This window comes from Carcharodon carcharias, chromosome 9 (genome assembly GCF_017639515.1).
Source record: "Carcharodon carcharias isolate sCarCar2 chromosome 9, sCarCar2.pri, whole genome shotgun sequence".
Classification (NCBI taxonomy): Eukaryota; Metazoa; Chordata; class Chondrichthyes; order Lamniformes; family Lamnidae; genus Carcharodon; species Carcharodon carcharias.
Genome location: NC_054475.1, coordinates 55,533,211 through 55,558,261, shown reverse-complemented (window position 1 = coordinate 55,558,261; position 25,051 = coordinate 55,533,211). Strand labels below are relative to the sequence as shown.

At 42.9% G+C, this 25,051-nt stretch overlaps 1 protein-coding gene across 1 annotated transcript in view; it reads left to right on the top strand.

The window, feature by feature from the left end:
* Window positions 1-16,336, top strand: part of sike1 (suppressor of IKBKE 1) — a 32,550-nt gene extending 16,214 nt beyond the window's left edge. Inside the window, exons 3-6 of the mRNA XM_041194663.1 lie at window positions 833-938; window positions 2,990-3,132; window positions 12,104-12,217; window positions 14,911-16,336. Coding sequence (XP_041050597.1) covers window positions 833-938; window positions 2,990-3,132; window positions 12,104-12,217; window positions 14,911-15,003 — 456 coding nt within the window. The 3' untranslated portion in view covers window positions 15,004-16,336. The remainder of the gene's footprint in view (window positions 1-832; window positions 939-2,989; window positions 3,133-12,103; window positions 12,218-14,910) is intronic.
* Window positions 16,337-25,051: the final 8,715 nt, after the last annotated feature.

The window sequence follows — 25,051 nt, the reverse complement described above, 5'->3', positions numbered from 1 at the left end:
GCGGTTCAAGTCAGCTCACCACCCCCTTCTCAAGGGCAATTAGGGATACGCAACAAATGCTAGTCTAGCCAACAATGCTCACATCCCATGAAAGAATTAAAAAAATGGTGATCCTGTAGCGCTGTTGGATATCATCCCTTCAGCCCACCATTGGCAGCAGAGCCTTCAGCCACCTGAAATTACTGTCTGTAACTTCCACCTCACTCCTTTAAAAACCTCAAAAAAAAAACCAAATCTATTTCACCAAGTTTTTGGTCAGGCCTCCTTTGATTTCACTTTTCCCAGCTTAGTGTCTTTTTCATTCGGCCCAAACACCTAATTATGAAATGCCTTGCTTTTATAAACATTAGCAGTCCAGTTTATTTCTGCAGTCCCTCCCTACAGTTGTTCCTCTTCTATTTCCCATTCACCTCTGTGACACATTTTCCATGGGACCTGCTGGATTCAGTCATCGCACAACGCCCTGTTGCTGACCATTTAATTCCCAGCAGTGAATGGAGCCCTCTGGTGATCCAAGTCACAGAGCTGCAGTGAAATATTTTACAAGTTCAGGATCCCCTGGAATAGAGGAACAGCTTGGTGCAGGGAGTTGGAGCAGGCCAGAATTGGAACTGCCGAATGAAATTTCTCCGTGCCAATTAAAACTGACTTGTTAATTGCTCTATGTGTCAGTCTAATTAAAAGAACAAGCAGCAGCACCTGCATATATGTGTCCTATGAACAATTTGTAAAGTGGATAATAGCAGCAGGCCTCCAAGTTCAGAAGAGTAGGGAAAAATGGTGACGGTTTGGCCTGCGGATTGTCTGTAATTTTGCTTTGCTCAATTTTCAGAGCCAAGAAGATTTTGCTGAGCTGAAAAAGCTGGCCAGTCACAAACCACATGCTATCCTCGCTCAGGAGAACACACAGATCCGGGATCTGCAGCAGGAAAATAAAGGTTTTTCTTTCCTTCCAAATTAAAACCCATTTACAGTGCATGTGTATGGTGAACTAGTGTCTAGTTATTTCAGTTGACACAATTACAACCTGATATTGATGCGTATTTTATGGTATATCACATGTTTACCGAAGAAGAGGGATTTCATGCTGAGCAAATTCAGTTTCAATGTATTTTTTTCCTTGCCTTCAGTGAGCACGTCAAGTGAAGCCTGGTTTAGAGCTCCCTCTACAGTAACCTAGCAAACCCCGGCTCAAAGAAGCAGAGGGAAATTGCATCATAATTCACAGCAGCATCAGTATGGTTGTACTGTTTCTTCTGCCATTCCTCCTCAACCAAGAGTTTCACCTTGTACACTTTCAGTGTGGTTATTCAGATAATTGGGTGATTAAGAGGATAGTGTCCATGAGAGAGCAATTTCACACAGCCTGTAGAAAAGATAGACTCTAAGCTGTGAACATCATGCCATTCCTGTTATTTTATGGCACCTGAATGAGGTTATCCAATTCTTTCCCAGTTGTAATCTGTCTCTTGATGTGTGGGTGTGTACAGGCAGCTGAAGACAGAAAGCCTGTCAAACCCTCTCTGCAAAGAGAAACCACTTTATTGAAACTCAAATTCCCAGCAGCTAGATATTTTGAAATGAACCATGCTTATTTCTGGAAGTTTGAAAATGTTCAATTGTCAAATAATTTTGTGTAAATGTTTAGCAGGAAGTGAGAGTCACCATAGAACTTCTTTTCTCAGCAGCATAAAACTGTATTTGGTGGGTTCACTGAGCATGTATACCTTTTGAATGCTCCTGTCACAAATTTCTATGACGTAGGGGAACATTTGTGCACTCTATAATTTTTGTGCTGCACACCCTTCTAAATTTTTATTTCTTCTGAAGCCTGGTACCTATAACTTCTACTCTTTAATCTTTGACATTTGATTTAAGAGTGGATAATTTTCCCCAACAGAGGTAGGGGTATTACATGGTGTAGTCCTGAGTATTCGGGACCAAGTGTGTTCCAGCTTTGAACTGTTGGAAGTCTGTGTGGTGTTAGGTGATCTCGACTAGGGTGTCTGTGACATCACAATTGCTGCCCCTGAACTAAGGAGAGGAAAGTCAGCCAAGGTTCCCACTCCTGGGACACCGGATAGTGTGCCCTTCTGGAAGGCGCAAATATGTCAGTGAAGGAAGGCCCTGGCCTGGCTTGATGGCCCTGTGGTAAATTTGCTTGCCATCATAGTTGTGGTACATTAGTTGGGATACTGGTGGAAGTAATTCAGTTTAGTCTCTGCCCAGGGCTTTAGGGAAAAGAAAGCAGGTGGTTCCTGCTCTTGAACACAACCCAATAACTCCTGGTAAAAATTGTGGGCAAGAGGCTACTTACTCAAACATGAAGAATTGATTTTCTGGATGAGTTATCAGAAGCTGTTAAACTTTCTCAACAGGAATGGAAGCCATACAGGGCAAAACACTAGTACAAAAGCTTACCATTTTAAATTGTTGAAGAAAAGAGATTGTGCCTTAACTCAGCTGGCTAATATGAACATGAGTTTATCAGAGGAAACTCACTAAATATGTACCTCATGAAATAGATTAGAACTGAACTTTTTGGATTCTATTTAAATTCCTTTCTGAAAAATGAATCATTTGAACAATAACTGAAGTGCAACATGCTTGGAACAGGGGCCAAGGATTCCCAGAGCTCTCCTCCATGTGTGGTTTCTTTTCACACCATGCCTGAGTCTGCTGTGGACTAATCGACAGAGACTGATTAATCAACAACTTGGTTGTCTTTGTTGTGCAAATGCCAGGATGGTAAATGGTAAACTAATGACACTGGCCATTTTCAGCCAGAAATTCCTATGAGGATGGCACATCAAGGCGGGGGGGCGGGGGAGGAGGCTTCCTGTTTCATCCAGTTCTGTGTGGTAATATGTTATTTTTAAGAAGTGAAGATCTACAGTGAGGATTGTTTTGAACATTTTTATTACCTGCATGGCCTGAGATTATAGCAGTTATCTTTTAGCTTGCTGGTGACTTTTCTTGTTTCTGTCAGAGTTGTGGCTTTCCCTGGAGGAGCACCGCTATGCCTTAGAACTGATCATGAGTAAATACCGAAAGCAGATGTTACGGCTTCTAGCATCAAAAAAAAAGCTGGATAGTGCACCAATTACCACTTTACACCAGGAGCATTCCCAGGTAACAAGCTACATTCCTAACTGCATTCTAATATACAGGCACAGGCTATATTCCTGAAATCGGATTTTTCCTTTGAGGCTCAACGTGCAAATTCATCTCCGTTTGCACTTTAATTGAGAAGTGTTCAACTTTGGAAAAGGTTACAGTAAAGGTCCTTAAGCCAAGCTGGCTCTCCATACCAATACTGTTACATGATGTTCTATGCTCTGCATTTTATGGGTTATGGGGCAATTTACATCAGTGTAAATGGTGTCTGTTGTAGAGCTCCAGCAGTGTTATGCTGCGTTCAGTTTGACTTTGATTTTTTTTTTCAAGCATTGAGATTATAAAGCATATATCTGTTATATGTAATTAAATTTGTGTTTGTACAGAAAGTTGCTTCTATTGTACATTAGTTTTGTTTAACTAAGATCTTTATAGTGTATAATTGATTCACCACTCTAGATTGTTTCAAAGTACTGAACACCAGTTTAATCAATGGCAATGCCTGATTCAAAGACTGGCGCGGGAGAAGTGGGTTCTGGTTCATGGGCCATTGGCATCAATACTGGGGAAAATGGAGACTGTAACTTTGGGATGGTTTACACCTGAGCTGTACTAGGATGTGTGTTCTTGCAAATTGCATAACTAGGGACATAGAGGGGGCTTTAAACTAAACAAGGTGGGTGAGGGATCATGTTTGGGTGGATGTGGCAAATCAAGGGGTAGATTCAAGGCAGGAGACCATTATAGTAATTTGGGAAATGAGGGTCATAAAATAGCAGGAAAGGACAGGGAGATCAAACCTAAGAGTACACCAGAAGTCAAGACTAGATGTTACAAAGATAACAAAAAGTCAAAATGAAAGGCTCTGTATCTGAATGCGCGTAGAATTCATAACAAAATAAATGAATTAATAGCACACATTGAAGTGAATAAATATGATCTGATAGCCATTATGGAGACGTGGCTGCAGGATATCAAGGATTGTGTCCTGAATATTGAGGGCTGTACGATATTCAAGAAGAATAGGAAGCTAGATATAGGTGGAGGAGTAGCATAGTGAACGAGGATGGCATTGGTGCCTTAGTTAGAAATGACCTTGGTGCAGGAGATTGAGATGTAGAATTGGTTAGAGTGGAGATGAAGAATAGTAGGGGAAAGAAGTCACTAGTGGGAGTGATCTACAGACCCCCTAACAATAACCACAATATAGGACAAAGACAAATTATATAAGAAGAAATAATGGGTGCTTGTGATCAAGGAGCAGCAATGATTATGGGTGATTTTAATCTTCATATAAACTAGAAAATCAGATTGCCAGTAGTAGCCTGGATCAGGAGTTCATAGAATGCTTTTGAGAGATTTTTTTAAGAGCCACACATCTGGAACCAATCAGAGAGCAGGTTATATTAGACTTGGTATTCTGCAATGTGACAAGTTTAATTAATGAGCTCTGAGTGAAGGCATCCCTAGGTAGCAGCAATATGATTGAATTTTGCATCCAGTTTGAAAGGGAGAAGAGTGGGTCTAAGAATATATTTTAAACTTAAATAAGGGCAACCATGTGGGTATGAAAGCTGAGTTAGCTGAATGAACTGGGATACTAGGCTAAGGGATGGATCAATAGAGAAGCAGTAGCAGACATTTAAGGGGATATTTCGGAATACTCAGAATAAGTATATTCCTACGATAAAGAAAAATTCTAAATTGAGGACCCACCATACGTGGTTAAAGAAGTTAGGGAAAACATCAACTTAAGGAAAAAGCATATAATTGCACAAAGATGGAGTGGCAGGACAGATGATTGGTCAGAATATAAAGAATGGCAGAGAATGACTAAAAGGTTAATAAGGAGAAAGAAATTAGAGAATGAGAGGAAGCTAGCCAGAAATGTAAAAACGGATAGCAAGAGTTTCCACAGATATTTAAAAAGGGAAAGAGTAGGTAAAGTAAGTGTTGGTCCTCTAGCGCAGTGATGGGCAATTCCCTACGGCCCGTGGACTGCATGTGGTCCATCAGGGTCCTGAGTGCGGCCTGCGAGACATTTTGTTGACCGTTGCCCGCGTGCAGGATTGCCAGAGTCTGCTGGTTTCTGTCCGTTTAGTTTTTTTTCCTACCGGTATAACTAAAATTATACGCTTGCAAATCAAGGGCACGTGAAATGAGGTGCGTGCTGATTACACACAACATTGGCTGAGAGAACTGTGCCCAATCAAGATGCTGCTACGGTTCAATCGACATGCCCCAAAAATTCTAGGTGCACCAATACAGTTAGCAAAATTACCCTATCCCATGAGATCATCTTGGTTCTGACACTCGTGGACTTGGGAGGATGTCCATTTTTATGTAACTTTTGCTGGTAACTTAATTGCCCAAATTTTATATAATGGATCATATATGTCTGATTTCAATTTTGTGGGTTATTGAGATGAAGGATGGCCACCCATTCGGCACCACTCACTAGCCTAAGTTGCCTGTCACTGCTCTAGAGAGTGACAGTGGGGACTAAATCATAGATGATAATGAAATGGCAGGTGAAACAAACAAATATTTTGCTTCTGTCTTGACTATAGAGGATTAAAAAAAAATAATAGCTGTAAGTCAGGAGGTGGAAGGGAGAGAGGAACTTAGTGAAATTACAATCACTCAGGAAGCAGTACTAAGCAAACTGATGGAGCTGTGGGCTGACAAGTCTCTGGGTCCTGATGGACTTCATCCTAAAAGAGGTGACTAATGAGGTAGTAGATACAGCTGGTGTTAATTTTCCAAAATTCCCTAGATTCTGGAAAGTTTCCATCTGACTGGAAAGTAGCAAATATAACCCTCTTCAAGAATGGAGGGACGCAGAAAACTATAGGTCAGTTAGCTTGACATCTGTCATGGGGAAGGCGTTAGAATCGATCATAGGCTATAGCTGAGCACTTAGAGAAACTCAAGATAATTGAGAAGAGCCAGCATGGTTTTGTGAAAGGGAAATCACGTTTAACCAATTTATTGGAGTTCTTTGAAGGAGTAACATGCGTTTTTGAAAGAGTAACATGTGTTTTGGATAAAGGGAAGACTGTAGGCTTGCTGTACTTCAATTTTGAGAAGGCATTTAATAACATGCCACATCAAAGGTTGTTGCGGAAAATAAAAACATAGTGTAGAGGGTAACATATTAGCATGGATAGAAAATTGCCTGGCTGGCAGGAAACAGAGTATGCATAAATAGATGTTTTCCTGATTGGCAGAATGTGATGAGTGGAGTCCTGCAGGGGCCTCAACTTTTTACAATTTATATCAATGACTTAGATGAGGGGAATGAAGGCATGGTAGCTCAATTTGCAAATGACACAAAGATAGGTAGGAAAGTATGTTGTGAAAAGGACACAAGGAGGTTGCAGACGGATATCGATAGATTGAATGAGTGGGCAAAATCTGGCAGATGGAGTATAATGTAGGAAAATATGAAGTTGTTCACTTTGGCAGGAAGAATAAAAAAAGCAGAGTATTACTTAAACGGAGAATGGCTGCAGAATTCCAAGCTACAGAGAGATCAAGGTGTTCCAGTGAATATGTCACAAAACGTTAGTATGCAGGTACAGCAAATAATTAAAGAAGGCCAATGGAATGCTATCCTTTATTACAAAAGGAATTGAACATAAAAGTAAGGATGTTATGCTTCAGTTGTACAGGGCGTTGGTGAGACCGCACCTTGAATACTGTGTGCAGTTTTGGTTTCCTTATTTAAGGAAAGATGTAAATGCATTGGAGGTGGTTCAGAGGAGGTTTGCTAGATTGATACCTGGAATGAATGGGTTGTCTTATGAGGAAATGTTAGACAGAGTGAGGGGTGATTTGATTGAAGTATATAAGATCCTGAATGGTATTGACAAGGTGGAAAGGATGCTTCGTCTTATGGGTGAGTCTAGAACTAGGGGGCACTGTTTTAAAATTAAGGGTTGCCCTTTTAGGACAAGAGATGATGAAAATTTTTTTCTGAAGGTTGTGCGACTTTGGAACTGTCTGCCTCCAAAGGCAATGGAGGTGGGATCCTTAAACGTTTTTAAGACAAAGGTAAATGGATTCTTCACAGAATCAGAGAATTGTTACGGTGCAGAAGGAGGCCATTTGACCCATCGTATCTGCATCAGCTCTCTGAGCAGTTTAACTTTGTGCCAATCTCCTGCCTTTTCTCCGTAACCTAGCACATTGTTTCTGTTATCCAATGTCCTCTTGAATGTCTCAATTGAACCTGCCTCCACCACACTTCCAGGCAGTGTATTCCAACCCTAACTGCTCTTTGTGCGGAAAAGTATTTTTCTCACCTCGCAATTGCTTCTTTTGCAAAACACTTTAAAACTGTGCCCTCTGGTTTTCGATCCATTTACAAGTGGGAACAGTTTCTCCCTATCTACTGTGTCCAGACCCCCCATGATTTTGAAAACTTCTATCAAGTCTCTTCTGAGCCTTCTCGTCTCCAAGGAAAACAGTCCCCCAACTTTTCCAATCTTTCCTCATAACTGAAGTGTCTCATCCCTGGAACCGTTCCCCTAAACATCTTCTGCACTTTCTCCAATTTGTTCACATCCTTCCTATAGTGTGGCACCCAGAACTGTACACATTACTCCAGCTGAGGTCTAACCAGTGTCTTATATAAGTTCATCATAAGCTCCCTGCTCTTATACTCTATGCCCCTATTAATGAAGCCTAGAATACTGTGTGCTTTATAAACAGCTCTCCCTACCTGTCCTGCCACCTTTAATGACTTATGTACATATATACCCAGGTCTCTCTGTTCCTGCACATCTTTTAGAATAGCATCCTTTATTTTATACAGTCTCTCCATGTTCTTTGTACCAAAGTGTATCACCTCACACTTCTCTGCATTGAATTTCATCTGCCACCTACCTGCCCACTCCACCAATGGGTCAATGTCCTTTTGGAGCTCTCACTGTTTACAATTCTAGTCTCTCAAGTGTGTGTGTATATATAGGAAAAGCAAGGGTCCCAATACCGACTCCTGGGGAACTCCACTGCAAACCTTCCTTCAGCCCGAAAAATATCCATTGACCATTACTCTCTGTTTCCTATCCCTCAGCCAATTTTGCATCCACATTACTACTGTCCCTTTTATTCCATGACCTATAACTTTCTTCACAAGTCTGTTGTGTGGCACTGTATTGCACGCCTTTTGAAAGTCCATGTACACCACATCAACAGCCTTGCCTTCATCAACCTCTTCAACCTGTTACCTCTTCAAAAAACTCCAAGTTAGTTAGACACGACTTTTCTTTAACAAATCCATGCTGACTCTTCCAAATCAATTCACGTTTTTCCATGTGACTATTAATTCTATCCTGAATAATTGTCTCTGGAAGTTTCCCCACCACTGAAGTTAAACTGACTGGTTTGTAATTGCAAGGCAGATCTTTACAACCTTTTCGAACAAGGGCATAACGTTTGCAATTCTCCAGTCCCCTGGCACCTCGCCCGAATCCTGGGAACATTGAAAGATCATTGCTAGTGTCTCTGCAATTTTCACTCTCACTTCCTTCAGTATTCTTGGATGCGTCTCATCTGGTCCTGGTGCCTTATCAAATTTAAGTACTGACAGCTTATCCAATACCACCTCCTTATCAATTTTAAACCCTTCCGGTGACTGACTTTCTTCCTCTTTCACCATGGCCTGGGCAGCATCTGCCTCGTAGGTAAAGACAGATGCAAAGTATTCATTTAACATCTCAGCCATGCCCCTTGCTTCAATGTGTAAATCTCCTTTTTGGTCCCTAATCAGCCCCACTCCTTTTACCACCATTTTACAATTGATGTGCTTTGGGATTTCGTTTTATGTTAGCCACCAGTCTATTTGCATAATCCCTCTTTGCTTCTCATATTTGCTTTTTCACATCCTTTCTGAACCTTCTGTATTCAGCATGGTTCTTAATTGTATTTACTACCTGACACCTGTCGTAAGCACACTTTTTCTTCTTTAGCTTAATTTCTATCCCCTTTGTCATCTAGGGAACTTTGAATTTGTTTATCCTACCCTTCCTTTTTGAGGGAACATACCTTGACTGTGCCCAACCCAGCTCCTCTTTGAAGGTAGCCCATTGTTCAGCTACTGCTTTTCCTACCAACCTTTGGTTCCAGTCTATCCGACCCAGCTCCATTCTTGCCCCATTGAAGTCCGCTCTCTGCCAGTTGATTATCCTTACTCTGGATTGACCAATGTCATTTTCCACCGTCATCCTAAACCTTATGATACAATGATCACTGTCCCCTAAATGTTCCCCTCTTGTCACTTTATCTACTTGGCCCACCCCATTGCCAAGAACCAGGTCTAGCAGTGCCTCCTTTCTTGTTGGACTGGACACATACTGCTGTAGGAAATTCTCCTGAACACAATCTAGGAAAGCTTGTCCCTCACTACCCCTTGCAGTACCACTATTCCAGTCTATATATGGGTAATTAAAGTCTCCCATTATAACTACTCTATGATGTTTACACCTCTCTGTAATTTCCTTGCAGATTTGTTCCTCTATATCCTCCCCATTAGCTGGTGGGTCTATATATTACAACGAGCAATGTAATTGCACCCTTCTTATTCCTTAGCTTTAGCCAAATTGGTTCTGTCCTTGAATTGTCTGACACATCCTCTTTCTCCAGTACTGGAATATTCTCCTTAACCAAAAACGCCACCCCTACTCCTTTTTTCCCTTCCTATCTTTTCTGAACACCTTATAACCAGGAATATTTAACTCCCAGATCTTCCCTTCCTTAAGCCAGGTCTCCGTTATCGTCGCAACATCATAATCCCATGGGGCAATCTGTGCCTGTAACTCCCCAATTTTATTAACTATACTCCATGCATTCACGTACATGCAGTGTAAGCCTGATTTAGACTTTATTACTTGCTCCCTTACTCCGACTCCATCTATTAACTTACTATTCTCTATTTTAGTGCTATCTGCCTCTTCCAGCATTTCATGCACCCTGGTATTACTTTCTAATATTCTCTCCTGGCTCCCACCCTTCTACTGAGTTAGTTTAAAGCCCTCCCAACAGCACTAGCAAAACTCCCCGCAAGGAACTCAGTCCCGGCTCGGTTCAGATGAAACCCATCCAGCTTGTACAGGTGCCATCTCCCCCAGAGCCAGTCCCACTATCCCACGAATCTAGAACCCTCCCTCCTGCACCATCTTTCCAGTCACGCATTCGTTTGTCAAATCTTCCTATATATGTACTCACTTGCACGTGGGAGTAATCCAGAGAAGATTACTTTCAAGATCCTGCTTTCTAATTTTCTATCTGGCTCCCTAAATTCCAATTGCAGAACCACATCCCCCTTCCTACCTATGTCGTTAACACCAGTGTGGACCACGACCTCTGGCTGTTCATTCTCCCCCACAAGAATGTCTTGCAGCTGTTCTGTGACATGCTTGATCGTAGCACCAGGAAGGCAACAAACCATCCTGAAGTCACACTGATGGCTGCAGAAATGCCTGTCTGTTCCCCTAACTAAAGAATCTCCTATCACTACTTCCCTTTCCAGAATGGAAAACTGGTTAGTGAGCAGTTCCCCTGGGGACTCCTGCACCACTTGCCTGTTTCTCTTGGACTGCCTGGCGGTCACCCATTCCTTATCTGCCTGCTTGCTCCTAACCTGAGGTGTGACCACCTCTCTGAACGTGCTATCCACATAGTTGCACCTCAGTGACTCCAGCCGCTGCTCAAGCTCTGAAAAGCGGAGCTCAAACCTGTGCAGCTGATGGCACTTACTGCACATGGGCTCCTCTGTGTCATGAGAAGTGTCCACTACTCTCCACATGCCACAAGACAGGCATTCCACTTGGCTGAGCTGTCCTGACATACCTTAACCTCAAACTTTTAAATCACTTTGTTTACTTTAACTTTAGTTACTTTTACTTACTTTAACCTTACTCCTGTGCTATTAGCTATAAACTGGAGATTAATAGAAAGTAGAAATTCTTCGGCCTTACTCATAAATCCGCCCCCTCTCCTGTGCCTATAAATTCTTACTTTCCCAGCGCTAGTTTAGAAGTTTATGTTTTTCGAAATTACTGGGGTTGAAACACAGTCCCTAACAGCAGCTACTGAAGAACCAATCAGCTCACGACTTTCCTGTGATGTCATTCTCGCACTTTTTTCAAAAGGAGTAACTCGCGAGGGGTGCTCCTACGCAGGCTCAACTCCATTCACCCCCGGAAGGTTAATGAAAGGCCCCAAGCCTCGGCCTCTCTTTATTCACAGCCTTGGAATGTGCTCTCATGCAAGTCCAACTCCTCTCAGCCCCGGAAGGTAAGTGAAAGGCCCCAAGACTCGGCCCCTCTTTTTTCACAGCTCTGGAACGTGCTCCCTCGCAGGCCCCAGAAGGTAACAAGTTCTTGTTAGGCAATGGAATCGGAGGTTATTGGGGGTAGATGGGAATGTGGAATTCAAAGCCCAAACAGATCAGCCATGATCTTATTGAATGGCGGACCAAGCTCGAGGAACCAAATGGCGTACTTCTGCTCTTATTTTGTATATTCATATGTATGTTCGTACAAGTTATCAATTGAGCTTCCTATAACTTCTATTGAAGGCTGTTCAGTAAAGTCTTCAACACAGCAAATGGTATAAAATACTGAATTAGGGCTCTGCTGGGTTGCTGTACAACACTGTTATTCAGCTATTTGACTAGGGAATTACAAAGAGCCTGAACATGCCAATGCCCACATGTACACTCTTTTTGTAACAGGTTTGGTGAGAATTAGAAGTGCTGTCTGACTTTTTGCAAACCCTACCCCAAGGTATCTCATGTCCAAGCAGCATCTGACCACAATCGTCTGACTGCTGCAGTGTTCCAGCAGGCTCTCCCAAAATCCAAACCTGTTGGGTTAAGATGTTTACAGAACTGAGCATCTTGGTCATTGTGTACACAAGACTCCGTACTTTGCTAGGTCCAATGGAGCTGAGTGATCCTTATTGACTATTGTACTTCCAGGAGCTGCAAGCCCAGGTAGAACAGATATGTGACATGGCCACAGTAATGAGAAAAGCCGTTCAAGTGGATGATCAAGAGTATTGTCAAATTCAAGAGAAAATAGCCCAGCTGGAGGTAAGAAATTTTCAGTGGATGCTGCAGGATTTCACATAGCCCCTGTGCAGGTGCAGCTCTGAAATGCGTTAACATCTGTAAAACCTGTTTAGTCAATATATCCTTGGTTTCCTTTTCATTGTCCTTTTGTTGTGATATTTTAGTGGGTTCCTTCACTATGATATTTTACTTGGTACCAGTACCCTGCTGGTGGACTTCTGGTACAGTGTGTTTTGGGTGTCGGTCCTGGTGTGGACCTGGAGCGAATGGTGGATGATTTACAGGTGCAGAAAACATAAAAGTAGGGACAGGGCAAAAGAAGGCGGCCTAGGTTTAGGCATCCATCATCACATCTGGCTGGACCACGCCAAGTGCTATTGGGTCTCATTCTTTTCCACTAAAACTCCCATTATTCCAGAACCACCCTGGAAAACTAAGACAACCCATAAATTATTTTGTCCACTAACCACCATCTTCTTAAACTCTTTTCCAAGCACCCTCCACCCTAGCCTTCAACCTAGTGAGGAGTTCGTGGATTGATTGCCACTAGAATTGAATTCATCCATTCTGTTTATGCTGTTTCAGCCACCATTTCTTTCTCGTCATCTACCTTGCTCCCCTTTGACCTTGCCCTAGCCTTGAACTCTCTCCTCTTTCTACATTATCTCTCTTCGTATCACCTCCAAGCTCATTTTATCCATGAGACCCACCTCCTTCTCCATTAATCCCATTGACTCTAAACTGCTGACCATCCACCTCTTCTTCCTGACCCCATGTTGCCTGATATTGTAAATGGGTCACCTTTCTGTTTCAAATCTGACGTCCTCACTTAGCTGCCACCCCCTGTTGACCCCCCTCTACTTGCACACTACTGCTGCATCTCTAAATTCCCTTTTCTCATGTCCTTGAACATGTGGTCACTTCCCAAATTTCTGCTCCTCTTTCCTCCAATTCCGACTCTCCAATCTGGTTCCCAACCCTACCATAGTCCTAACTAAGATCCTCTTGTGCCTGCAGTACAATTTCAACCACTCTGCAGTCAACTTCCCCATCCTCTTTAGAAACAGAAAATGTATGGCACAAAAGGAGTCCATTCAGCCCATTGTGTCTATGCTGACTGTAAAAGAGCTATCCCAATTTCCAGCTTTTGGTTCGGAGCCCTGTAGGTTACAGCGCTTCAATGTTGGAAATCACTGCTCGTTCGCTGAGTAAAGGAAGAATCTGGAGCTAGTCTTTCCTTAACACATTTATTAACAAAACCCAGAGAACACAGGCAAAGACTCCCTTTTCCTTGCCCCCACACACTGGTTTTTATATATACTTAAGAATAATTTCCTAACCGTTCCCCAGTTAGTAATGGCTGTTCTCTTTACAACTAGAGCGTGCGCTTCATTGTGACAGGATTGCAGCATTAACATTCAAGTATTTTTTAATTGCACTGAGGAGTTCTCCCTCTTCCACCCTTTCAGGCAGAGTTCCAGACCACCACCACCCTCTGGGTGAAAACATTTCTCAACTCCCCTCTAATCCTTCTACCAATTACTTTAATCAATATCCCCTGGTTATTGGCCTCTCTGTTACGGGAAATAAGTCTTTCATATTCGCTCTATCTAGATCCCTTATAATTTGTAAACCTCAGGGAGGTGATGGCGTAGTGGTATTGTCGCTGGACTAGTAATCCAGAGACCCAGGGTAATGCTCTGGGGACCCGGGTTCAAACTCCACTATGGCGGATGGTGGAATTTAAATTCAATAAGAATCTTGAATTAAAAGCCTAATGATGAACCATTGTTGCCCTTTAGGGAAGGAAGGCAAGTGACTCACAGCAATGTGGTTGACTCTTAAATGCCCTCTGAACAAGAGCATTTAGGATGGGGAGTAAATGCTGGCCTAGCCAGCAGCACCCAATCCCATGAATGAATCTTTTTTTTAAATTAAATCTCCCTTCAGCCTCCTCTGTTCCAGAGAAAATAACCCCAGCCAGTCCAATCTTTCCCTGTGGCTAAAATTCTCCATTCCTGGCAACATCTTTGTAAATCTCCTCTGTATCCTCTCTAGCGCCATCACATCCTCCCTGTAATGTGATGACCAGAACTGTACACAGCACTCTAGCTTTCAACTCCTCTCCTCCATTGTTCAGCTTGGTGAGACTACCCTCACTTGGTTCCACTCTTACCTAGAAAATCATAATCTATTGCTTTGGCCCCTGTCCCATTATCCCCGGTTCCCCAAGATCCATCTGCCTCATTTCCTTATCCTCATGTTGTCCCTTAGCAATGGTATCCACCAATATGGGTTAATCTTCGATATGCATTAATAGGACTCAGTTCTACCCCCCCACAATCTCCGCGGACATTCTTCATATGAGTCGAGGTAGTGAATTGGAAGATATTCAACAACAGGGGTATCACAGCCGAACCTAACCCTTCTTGAATGGAAAAGGCTGGACATCTTCAGCCAGTCAGACAACATCTGTGGAGGATGCAGTCTGGTTGTGACACCACTTTATTGAATACCTGCCAACTCATTATTTGGGCTGGCAGAGTGAAGCTGATAGCTACAGACTTAGCTCAGCATTAAACTCTCCTCCAGAAGCAATAAGACAGGGGAAAGAAGAGAATGGGACATAAGCGAGGCCTAGAAATTACTTGTACATTAACGTATCTTAAGCTGCACAAAGTCTCATGTCATTTTTTTTCTCTGTTGTTTTCAAGCTTGAAAATAAAGAATTACGGGAGCTTATGTCATTCAGTAAGGAAATATTACTTCCAGAGAATCTTCACCTGCCTCCTCAATGTGGAAAGTAAATTTACTGTGCTGGAACATCTCTGAATCAGGCTCCTGCACTGCCTTGCAGCCACTGGAACAGTGCCTCCAGTTCACAGGTGGCTGTGTTACTACTGATATTACTGACGTTGGAACAAAGATCAAAGCTTTCACTAGAAATCAATGCAGCTGTATGTTAAATTTGAATGTTACGGTGCTTTCATTGGCTTTGGGGAAATTTTAGTGAACCAAGTGTCCTTTTCCCCAATACAACCTGTTCCAAAAAAAAGGTGCATTTTATTTTTTCGCATTGACATTTCTATCCCACCATCACTGTCACTCATCTCCTTGAGATCTGTTTCTGGTAAGAAGACACTTCGAACTAAGCCTGTCGATCTCTTCACGTGATGGCCACTGCTCCAGAACCCACCAATAGGACAATCACCTCAGATTTGGTGGGTCTGGTTCTGATTTATTGCCTGATTTATTGGTCCTCTTATCCAGGAAGATTGCCTCAGATCTTTCGTGCACTGTGCAATGAGCCAATTGAGAAACAAAAAGAAAATCTTCAGTGGACCAGCAGCTCTGACTTCAAACTTCTGACCTGAGAAATATTGGGGGTGTGTGTGTGAATGTGTATTCCCGAGTTCCCCTTGGTGTCGCAGCTGTACAGGCCTGAAAGCTTCACGATTGATCCTTGCTGAGTTAGCTGATCTCAGCCAATGTTGTATTATTGGCCTTAATCTTCCAGCCTAGAGGGGTTAATCCACCAAGAATTAGGCTCCTTATTCGTTGACTCTTTGAAGAATGTGTGTGGACTTGGGATGAGCATAGATCGGACTCTGATGCCCCACAGAGTGACTATCCTCCTATCGCAGGCTTGCACAGGATGAATGACTACCTGGATAAGTCACTAAAGGACTACTGTTACTGTCAACATGTCATCCCAACATGGGCTAGCATCTTTAGAAGAGATGTGGGGGAATAATTGAGGCAGCAAATATTTAAGACTAGTGATCGCGCTGCCCCCTCTCGTTATGCAGAAGGATGGTTACGATGAAGGCTCAAGCAGATCTAAACTGTAACACGTTATCTTTTTTTCTCTGCTGATTAATCAGTTAGAATATACAAGAATTTAGAAAACAAATAGAACAGTAAGCCCAGCTGGTGTTCTTGCTCCACACAAGCAAATCTTACTTTGTTTTCCTTGTTCTTTTCCTTCCTGTCTTTCCTCCACAATTTATATGGCTCTGTGTGGCTAGAAGGATCACATCGTTGAGTTCTGATCATTACTTATTATGCACTTAACCTACTCTGAGAGAATAGTTTGGAAAATGTTGTTGTTGATTAAAACAAAAATGGTCAGTACAACAATATTTTATCCAGAATGGAAGTCTCTCTGTTCTGGGACGATTTGGAGATATACGAACATCCGAATTAGCCTGCTGTGCCATTCAATAAGATCATGGCTGATCTGATTTTAACCTCATATTCCTGCCTACCCTTGATAACCTTTTATCCCCTTGTTTATCAAGAATTTATCTACCTCTGCCTTAAAGATAATTCAAGGACTCTGCCTCAATCACCTTTTGAGGAAGAAAACTCCAAAGTCTCTCAATCCTCTGAGAGAAAAACTTCTCCTGTCCCTGCCCTAAATGGGCGACCCCTTATTTTGAAACAGTGATCCCGAGTTCTAGATTCTCCCACAAGAGGAAATATCCTTTCCACATCCACCCTCAGGATCTTATATGTTTCAATAAAATCGCCTCTCAGTCTCCTAAACTCCAGCAGATACAAGTCTAGCCTGTCCAGCCTTTCCTCATAAGCTAACCCGCCCATTCCAGGTATTAATCTAGTAAACTTTCTCTGAACTGCTAATGCATTTATATCTTACCTAAGTAAGGAGACCAATACTGTACACAGTACTCCAAATGTGGTCTCACCAATGCCTTGTATAACTGAAACATAACCTCCTTACTCTTGGATTCAATTCCCCTTGCAATAAACAATAACATTCTATTAGGTTCACTAATTACTTGCTGCACCTGCCTACTAACCTTTTGCGATTCATGCACGAGGACACCCTGGTCCCCTTGCATCTCAGAGCTCTGCAACCTCATTGTTTAGATAATATGCCTTTTTTTATTCGTCCTGCCAAAATGGATGACCCTACATTTTCCTACATTATACTCCATTTGCCAGATCTTTGTCCACTCACCTAACCTTTCTATATCCTTTTGTATCCTCCTTGCATCCTCTTCACAACTTACTTTCCTACCTACCTTTGTGTCATCAGCAAATTTAGCAACCGTACCATTGCTCCCTTCCTCCAAATTATTTATATAAATTATAAAGAATTGAGGCCCCAGCACTGATCCCTGTTGGATAACATTTGTCATAACCTGCCAACCAGAAAATGAGCCATTTATGCCTACTTTCCATTTCCTGTCAGCTAGCCAATCTTCTATCCATGCCAATATCCATTACACCATGAGCTTTTATTTTCAGTAAGAGTTTTGCTTGCCCTGCATTGACAGCAAGACTTAAGAGGAGCCTAGGGTATGAGTAATGGGAGTTATGCTCATCTTGCATCTCATCATTTATAAGACTGGGGAGCTATAGCTGAAACCTTTAACTTGTTCAGCCTAGCCTAAAGTTTGTAAATGTCCAAATAAATTTTCTCAATTTTTACCAAATGTTTCAAGATATATACCACCTTGAATGTTTGTGCCAACCATTTACAGATTGAATAAATGTATAGGTAAGTCACAAAAAATGGTTAAAAAGCACAGGTTTAAAAACCTACAATACAGAACAATCACTTTTGGTTAAAACTGCATGAAGAACTTACCTATGGAGAGTTGTTGCAGATCTATCCAAAGTATGAAAAGATCCAAAACTTTAATCATGAAGGTCTAATTGAGTTTTTTGTTTGCAATGGGTCCTTCTGGTTCAGTCCTATCCTTTTCCATATCCCAATTTTAACTATTTGATCATTGCCTTCAGCTGCCTAGGACCTATGCTCTGCTCTTTTAAAGCTTTGGCCAGCTTTTTGGTTATCTCTCATATTTTGTTTAATACTCCTGTGAAGTGCCTTGAGATATTAAAGGTGCTACCCTGCCAATAGTTCAATTGTGTCTTGTTAGTACAAAGGGCAATGTCATGTTGCCTGTAAACTTTCTGCTGAGGAACTGGATGATCCTGTGCACTACCAAATTTTTACATTGCTGGAGGAGTTCCTTAGGACAGCATCTGAGGCCCAACTATCTCCAGCTACTTCATCAATGTTCATCCTCTACTGTATCGTCAAGTGTTTGATTGTTCATGAATGACTGCAATGTTCAGTTCCATTCACAATTTCTCAGATAATGAAGCAGTCTGTGCTCTCATTCAGCAAGACCTGGACAATATCTAGGCTTCAGCTGACCAGTATTAAGTGAATCTGTGGCAAGCAATAACCATCAAAACAAGAGTCTAGCAACCTCCCCTTGATATTCAATAGCATTACTATCACCAAATCCCAATCAGCAACATTCTGGAGGTTGAAATTGACTCAACTGGACCATGTAAATAAAAACAAAAAACTGCAGATGCTGGAAATCCAAAACAAAAACAGAATTACCTGGAAAAACTCAGCAGGTCTGGCAGCATCGGCGGAGAAGAAAAGAGTTGATGTTTCGAGTCCTCATGACCCTTCAGCAGAACTGGGTGAATCCAAGGAGAGGGGTGAAATATAAGCTGGATTAAGGAGGGGGGGTGGGAGGAGTTGGGTGAGGTGAGAGAAGTGGAGGGGGGTGGTGTGGTTGTAGGGACAAGCAAGCAGTGATAGGAGCAGATAATCAAAAGATGTCACAGACAAAAGAACACAGATGTTGAAGTTGGTGATATTATCTAAATGAATGTGCTAATTAAGAATGGATGGTAGGGCACTCAAGGTATAGCTCTAGTGGGGGTGGGGGGGGGCATAAAAGATTTAAAAATAATGGAAATAGGTGGGAAAAGAAAAATCTATATCAATGATTGGAAAAAACAAAAGGAAGGGGGAAGAAACAGAAAGGGGGTGGGGATGGAGGAGGGAGGTCAAGACCTAAAGTTGTTGAATTCAATATTCAGTCCGGAAGGCTGTAAAGTGCCTAGTCGGAAGATGAGGTGTTGTTCCTCCAGTTTGCATTGGGCTTCACTGGAACAATGCAGCAAGCCAAGGACAGACATGTGGGCAAGAGAGCAGGGTGGAGTGTTAAAATGGCAAGCGACAGGGAGGTTTGGGTCATTCTTGCGGACAGACCGCAGGTGTTCTGCAAAGCGGTCGCCCAGTTTACGTTTGGTCTCTCCAATGTAGAGGAGACTGCATTGGGAGCAACGAATCCAGTAGACCAAGTTGGGGAAAATGCTGCTTCACATGAAAGGAGTTTTTGGGCCCTTGGACGGTGAGGAGAGAGGAAGTGAAGGGGCAGGTGTTGCATCTTATGCGTGGACATGGGGAGGTGCCATAGGTGGGGGTTGAGGAGTAGGAGGTGATGGAGGAGTGGACCAGGGTGTCCCGGAGGGAACGATCCCTATGGAATGCCGCCAGGAGGGGTGTAGGGAAGATGTGTTTGGTGGTGGCATCATGCTGGAGTTGGCGGAAATGGCGGAGGATGATCCTTTGAATGCGGAGGCTGGTGGGGTGATAAGTGAGGACAAGAGGACCCTATCGTGTTTCTGGGAGGGAGGAGAAGGCGTGAGGGCGGATGCGTGGGAGATGGGCCGGACACGGTTGAGGGCCCTGTCAACGACCGTGGGTGGAAAACCTCGGTTAAGGAAGGAGGACATGTCAGAGGAACTGTTTTTGAAGGTAGCAATATCAGAACAGATGCGACGGAGGCGAAGGAACTAAGAGAATGGGATGGAGTCCTTACAGGAAGCAGGGTGTGAGGAGCTGTAGTCGAGGTAGCTGTGGGAGTCGGTAGGCTTGTAATGGATATTGGTGGACAGTCTATCACCAGAGATTGAGACAGAGAGGTCAAGGAAGGGAAGTGTCAGAGATGGACCACGTGAAAATGATGGAGGGATGGAGATTGGAAGCAAAATTAATAAATTTTTCCAAGTCCCGACGAGAGCAAGAAGCAGCACCGAAGTAATCATCGATGTACCAGAGAAAGAGTTGTGGAAGGGGGCCGGAGTAGGACTGGAACAAGGAATGTTCCACATACCCCATAAAGAGACAGGTATAGCTGGGACCTATGCGGGTACCCATAGCCACACCTCTTATTTGGAGGAAGTGAGAGGAGTTGAAGGAGAAATTGTTCAGTGTGAGAACAAGTTCAGCCAGACGGAGGAGAGTAGTGGTGGATGGGGATTGTTCGGGCCTCTGTTCGAGGAAGAAGCTAAGGACCCTCAGACCATCCTGGTGAAGGATGGAGGTGTAGAGGGATTGGACGTCCATGGTGAAGAGGAAGTGATTGGGGCCAGGGAACTGGAAATTGTTGATGTGACGTAAGGTGTCAGAGGAATCACGGATGTAGGTGGGAAGGGACTGGACAAGGGGAGATAGAAGGGAGTCAAGATAATGAGAAATGAGTTCCGTGGGGTAGGAACAAGCTGGCACGATCGGTCTACCGGGACAGTTCTGTTTGTGGATTTTGGGTAGGAGGTAGAAGCGGGCTGTCCGAGGTTGGGCGACTATCAGGTTGGAAGCTGTGGGAGGAAGATCTCCAGAGGAGATGAGGTCAATGACAGTCCTGGAAACAATGGCTTGATGTTCAGTGGTGGGGTCATGGTCCAGGAAGAGGTAGGAGGAAGCACTGCTGTACTTACCAAGGCTTCTTTGACAGCACTTCCCAAATCTGTGAATTCCTGTAGCTAGAAGGGTAAGGGAACTCCATTATTTCCTTTGTTCTCCTCCAGTCACGTTCTGTCCTGACTTGAAAAATGTCACTTTCATTATCGTTGGGACGCAATCCTAACTAACAGCACTGTAGAGCACTTTCACCAGCGGTTCAATAAGATGGCTCCCCAGCACCTCAAGGGCAACAAGTGTTAGGCAATAAATGCCAGTGATGCCATATCCCAATAATTAACGTTTAAGAGCTTATCTTTCGAAACATAGTTTTGAATTTGGCCCAGACTGATGGAAATTTCTTCCGACCTTCATGGAAGTTAAATTACTGGCAACCAACCCAGGTTTTAATAGGTTTGGACCCACAACTAGAATTCAGTACAAATGAACAGCCACTTTAAAAAATTATTTGAGTACAACTGGTGTAAGCTTGGAAATTTAACTAAATTTGGATTCAGACAGTTACTGAGATCAATTTGGCAGAGAGGTCTGGGATTACACGAGATCTGCACAATCTATACATCCTTCGTGTTGTGAGCAAAAAAAGTTAACCCCCAAATTAATCAGTCAATTATCGATTTGTTATCTGACTCTACCTGTGCTCAGTATTTGGACTATCCAGTATCACATGGTTTCAGGTTTTAACCTGATCTTTCCTTGCTGTAAAGGTTTTATAACTAGCTTCAGTGCCATTGTGTTTAGAAGGAAAAATCTGCCAAGGTTACTGCACTTGATTGCTATCCAGTCACAGGAAAGTGGATGTGCGTGCATGCAAGACAAGAACAACATCAGCCTTGGCTGTGATGACCCACACCCCCACAGTTGAAACGACTGTCAAGGCTCAGCCATGATTAATGGGCAGGTGGTTGCAGGGTAGGTAGGTACCCCTGGAGCACCATGTAGTTAACAGGTTCAGGGAAAGAAATGGCAATTGGTAAGAAAAAGGAGGAAGAAGGCAGTAATCTGAAAAGATTTGGTCTCACAAGAAAAAAAATCTGTAGGAAAATGTATATGCTATTCCAAAATGTTAAGCCTTACCAAAATGTTTTTATTGTTTAATTTAGCAAGTACCTTGTTCTGATTTTTTCTGTACTGTCATTTCATGGAGTGACCTAACAGGCAAACTCTCGCTGACCTCGTGGAATTTGAAGTGTATCCAGAACATGATATAAATGATAAAAACAAAAAAACTGCGGATGCTGGAAATCCAAAACAAAAACAGAATTACCTGGAAAAACTCAGCAGGTCTGGCAACATCGGCGGAGAAGAAAAGAGTTGACGTTTCGAGTCCTCATGACCCTTCGACAGAACTTGAGTTCGAGTCCAAGAGAGAGTTGAAATATTAGCTGGTTTAAGGTGTGTGTGGGGGGGGGGTGGCGGTGGGGGGGTAGAGAGAGAGAGAGAAGTGGAGGGGGTTGGTGTGGTTGTAGGGACAAACAAGCAGTGATAGAAGCAGATCATCAAAAGATGTCACAAACAACAGAACAAAAGAACACATAGGTGTTAAAGTTGGTGATATTATCTAAACAGATGTGCTAATTAAGAATGGATGGTAGGGCACTCAAGGTATAGGTCTAGTGGGGGTGGGGAGAGCATAAAAGATTTAAAAATATTTAAAAATAATGGAAATAGGTGGGAAAAGAAAAATCTATATAATTTATTGGGAAAAAACAAAAGGAAGGGGGAAACAGAAAGGGGGTGGGGATGGAGGAGGGAGGTCAAGACCTAAAGTTGTTGAATTCAATATTCAGTCCGGAAGGCTGTAAAGTGCCTAGTCGGAAGATGAGGTGTTGTTCCTCCAGTTTGCGTTGGGCTTCACTGGAACAATGCAGCAAGCCAAGGACAGACATGTGGGCAAGAAAGCAGGGTGGAGTGTTAAAACGGCAAGCGACAGGGAGGTTTGGGTCATTCTTGCGGACAGACCGCAGGTGTTCTGCAAAGCAGTCGCCCAGTTTACGTTTGGTCTCTCCAATGTAGAGGAGACCACATTGGGAGCAACGAATGCAGTAGACTAAGTTGGGGGAAATGCAAGTGAAATGCTGCTTCACTTGAAAGGAGTGTTTGGGCCCTTGGACGGTGAGGAGAGGGGAAGTGAAGGGGCAGGTGTTGCATCTTTTGCGTGGGCATGGGGTGGTGCCATAGGATGGAGTTGAGGAGTAGGGGGTGATGGAGGAGTGGACCAGGGCGTCCCGGAGGGAGCGATCCCTACGGAATGCCGATGGGGGGGGGGGAAGGGAAGATGTGTTTGGTGGTGGCATCATATAAATGATGTTCAGTGGGAAAATTTCCTCTTTTAAATGTATAGCAATGATAAATATTGTCGAGAAGAGTTTTTTTTATGATTGGGAGATAATGGAGGTATAAATATATTCTCATTGTTTCCAAAGCTGCTAACTGACTGGATGACCTCTCCGCGACTAACGATTTGTTAAATCAGGAGTTGAATTTGATGAAAACACTCAGCAGAACTGGCAGAATTTGTGGACAGTAAAAAAAGAGTTAACATTTCAGGTTGATGCCCTTTCATCAGAAGGGTCTTTATTTCAGATTTCTGGCATCCATGTATTTTGCCTTCTGTGAATTTAAATTTATTGCGAGATGATAGGATATTGGAGGAATCCTGATATTATTGTAATTTGAAGATTTTTTTCCTCCTGAATTTTGTTCCCCTATCGCTCCTAGACCTCTGTTACTCTAGCTGGCAGATCACAACAAAGTGCATGAATAACCTGCAGACTTGCTGGCCTTTCCTTTTGCCCCTGTTGACAATTGTCCCCTCACAGAGAGTTGGTGCCCTTCTCAGTACCTCACCCTGACATGTGAATAAGATTGGAATATGTCCATGTGTGGAATTGCAGCCCATCCTGAGTTGGAAATCTTGACGGCATCACATTGATTCAATAACACATTTTCCACATGACATTAAAATCTGGGAACATTGTTTTGAATGACTTAATGTCTCTAGTAGTATGCCAAGAAGTGAATATTGAGTTTAATTTGAAATATTGATTTTAATTTGTGGTTCATTAAAGGTTACTCTGTATTAGTGCCCCAAACAATTCAGACAGTTTTTCTCAGTGAAATCAAATTCCTACCTTTTAAGAAGTGATATCTCATATCATCTGCATTGCAGTAATGTTAATGACTAGAGCAGCTGGGCTGGGCCAATTTAAAATTGGGTTAGGCCATTCTGTGTTACAATGCTTGCTGCTTTTCTCCTTTTATTCATGCTTTGGCGGGGGGGGGGGAAAGGAAGAACGGTTGTAAAAATGCCTTTTAAGAAATAACTGAGCAGATTGCTGCTTACTACAAAAAACCTGGTTACTGTTAGCAGTAATGAGATCTCTCAGACTGTTCCGACAGTCAGCAGATGGGGTTTTACATGACTAATTGGGGATTTAGACTTTGCTGTATTTCATTTTGTTTTATTAGAAGTAGTATGTGTGTCGCAAGCCCTGCACTGCTGTAGAAGAATTCTGCCTGAACTTTGAATTATCTGCAAACCCGTCTTGATATTTTTTTGCCTCTTTATAACCCTCCACCAAAAATCCAGAGATCTCATTCCAGTAATCCCACTTACCAAAGCCACACCTCAACAGCAAGGTGGCACATAACAAAACCAGGTAAATCATTTACCTTAGGAAACAGGTCTCTATTTTATTTTGATAGTTATGCATTACGATGATGCGTCATGGGGCAGAATCAGGTCTGCACTGGAGTACTGATTTGGGCTGCATTCGAGTGCTTACGTTAGAGTTTGGTGAAGAAGGTGATCCTTTCATTTTCTACCTTTCCTCAAAGAAGAGCAGCAGCCTAGGTAAGTAGCACCTGGTGAGTATTTCTACTGTCTTTGATATTGTCTAAACTAGAGGAAGTAAAAGTAAAAGGAACAATTTAAGGGTAAGTCATGGCAGGGCAGCTCGGCCACATGGAATGCCCCTCGTGTGCTTTGTGGGAAGTCAGGGACACTTCCAGTGGACAAGGGGACCATGTGTGCAGGAACTGTCTCCAGCTGCAGATACTTGAAATCTGCGTTTCGTAGCTGGAGCTGGAGCTGCAGCTGCAGGTGGAATCACTGGAACATCCACAAGGATGCGATCTTCATGGATAGCACATACAGTGAGGTGGTCACACTGCAGGTAAAGAGTGCACAGGCAGAAAAAGGTGACTGCCAGACAGAGTAAAAGCACGATGCAAGTAGTGCAAGAGTCCCCTGAGTCCATCTCCCTTTCTGACAGATTTTCCGTTTTAGATTCTGCTGGGGGAGATGG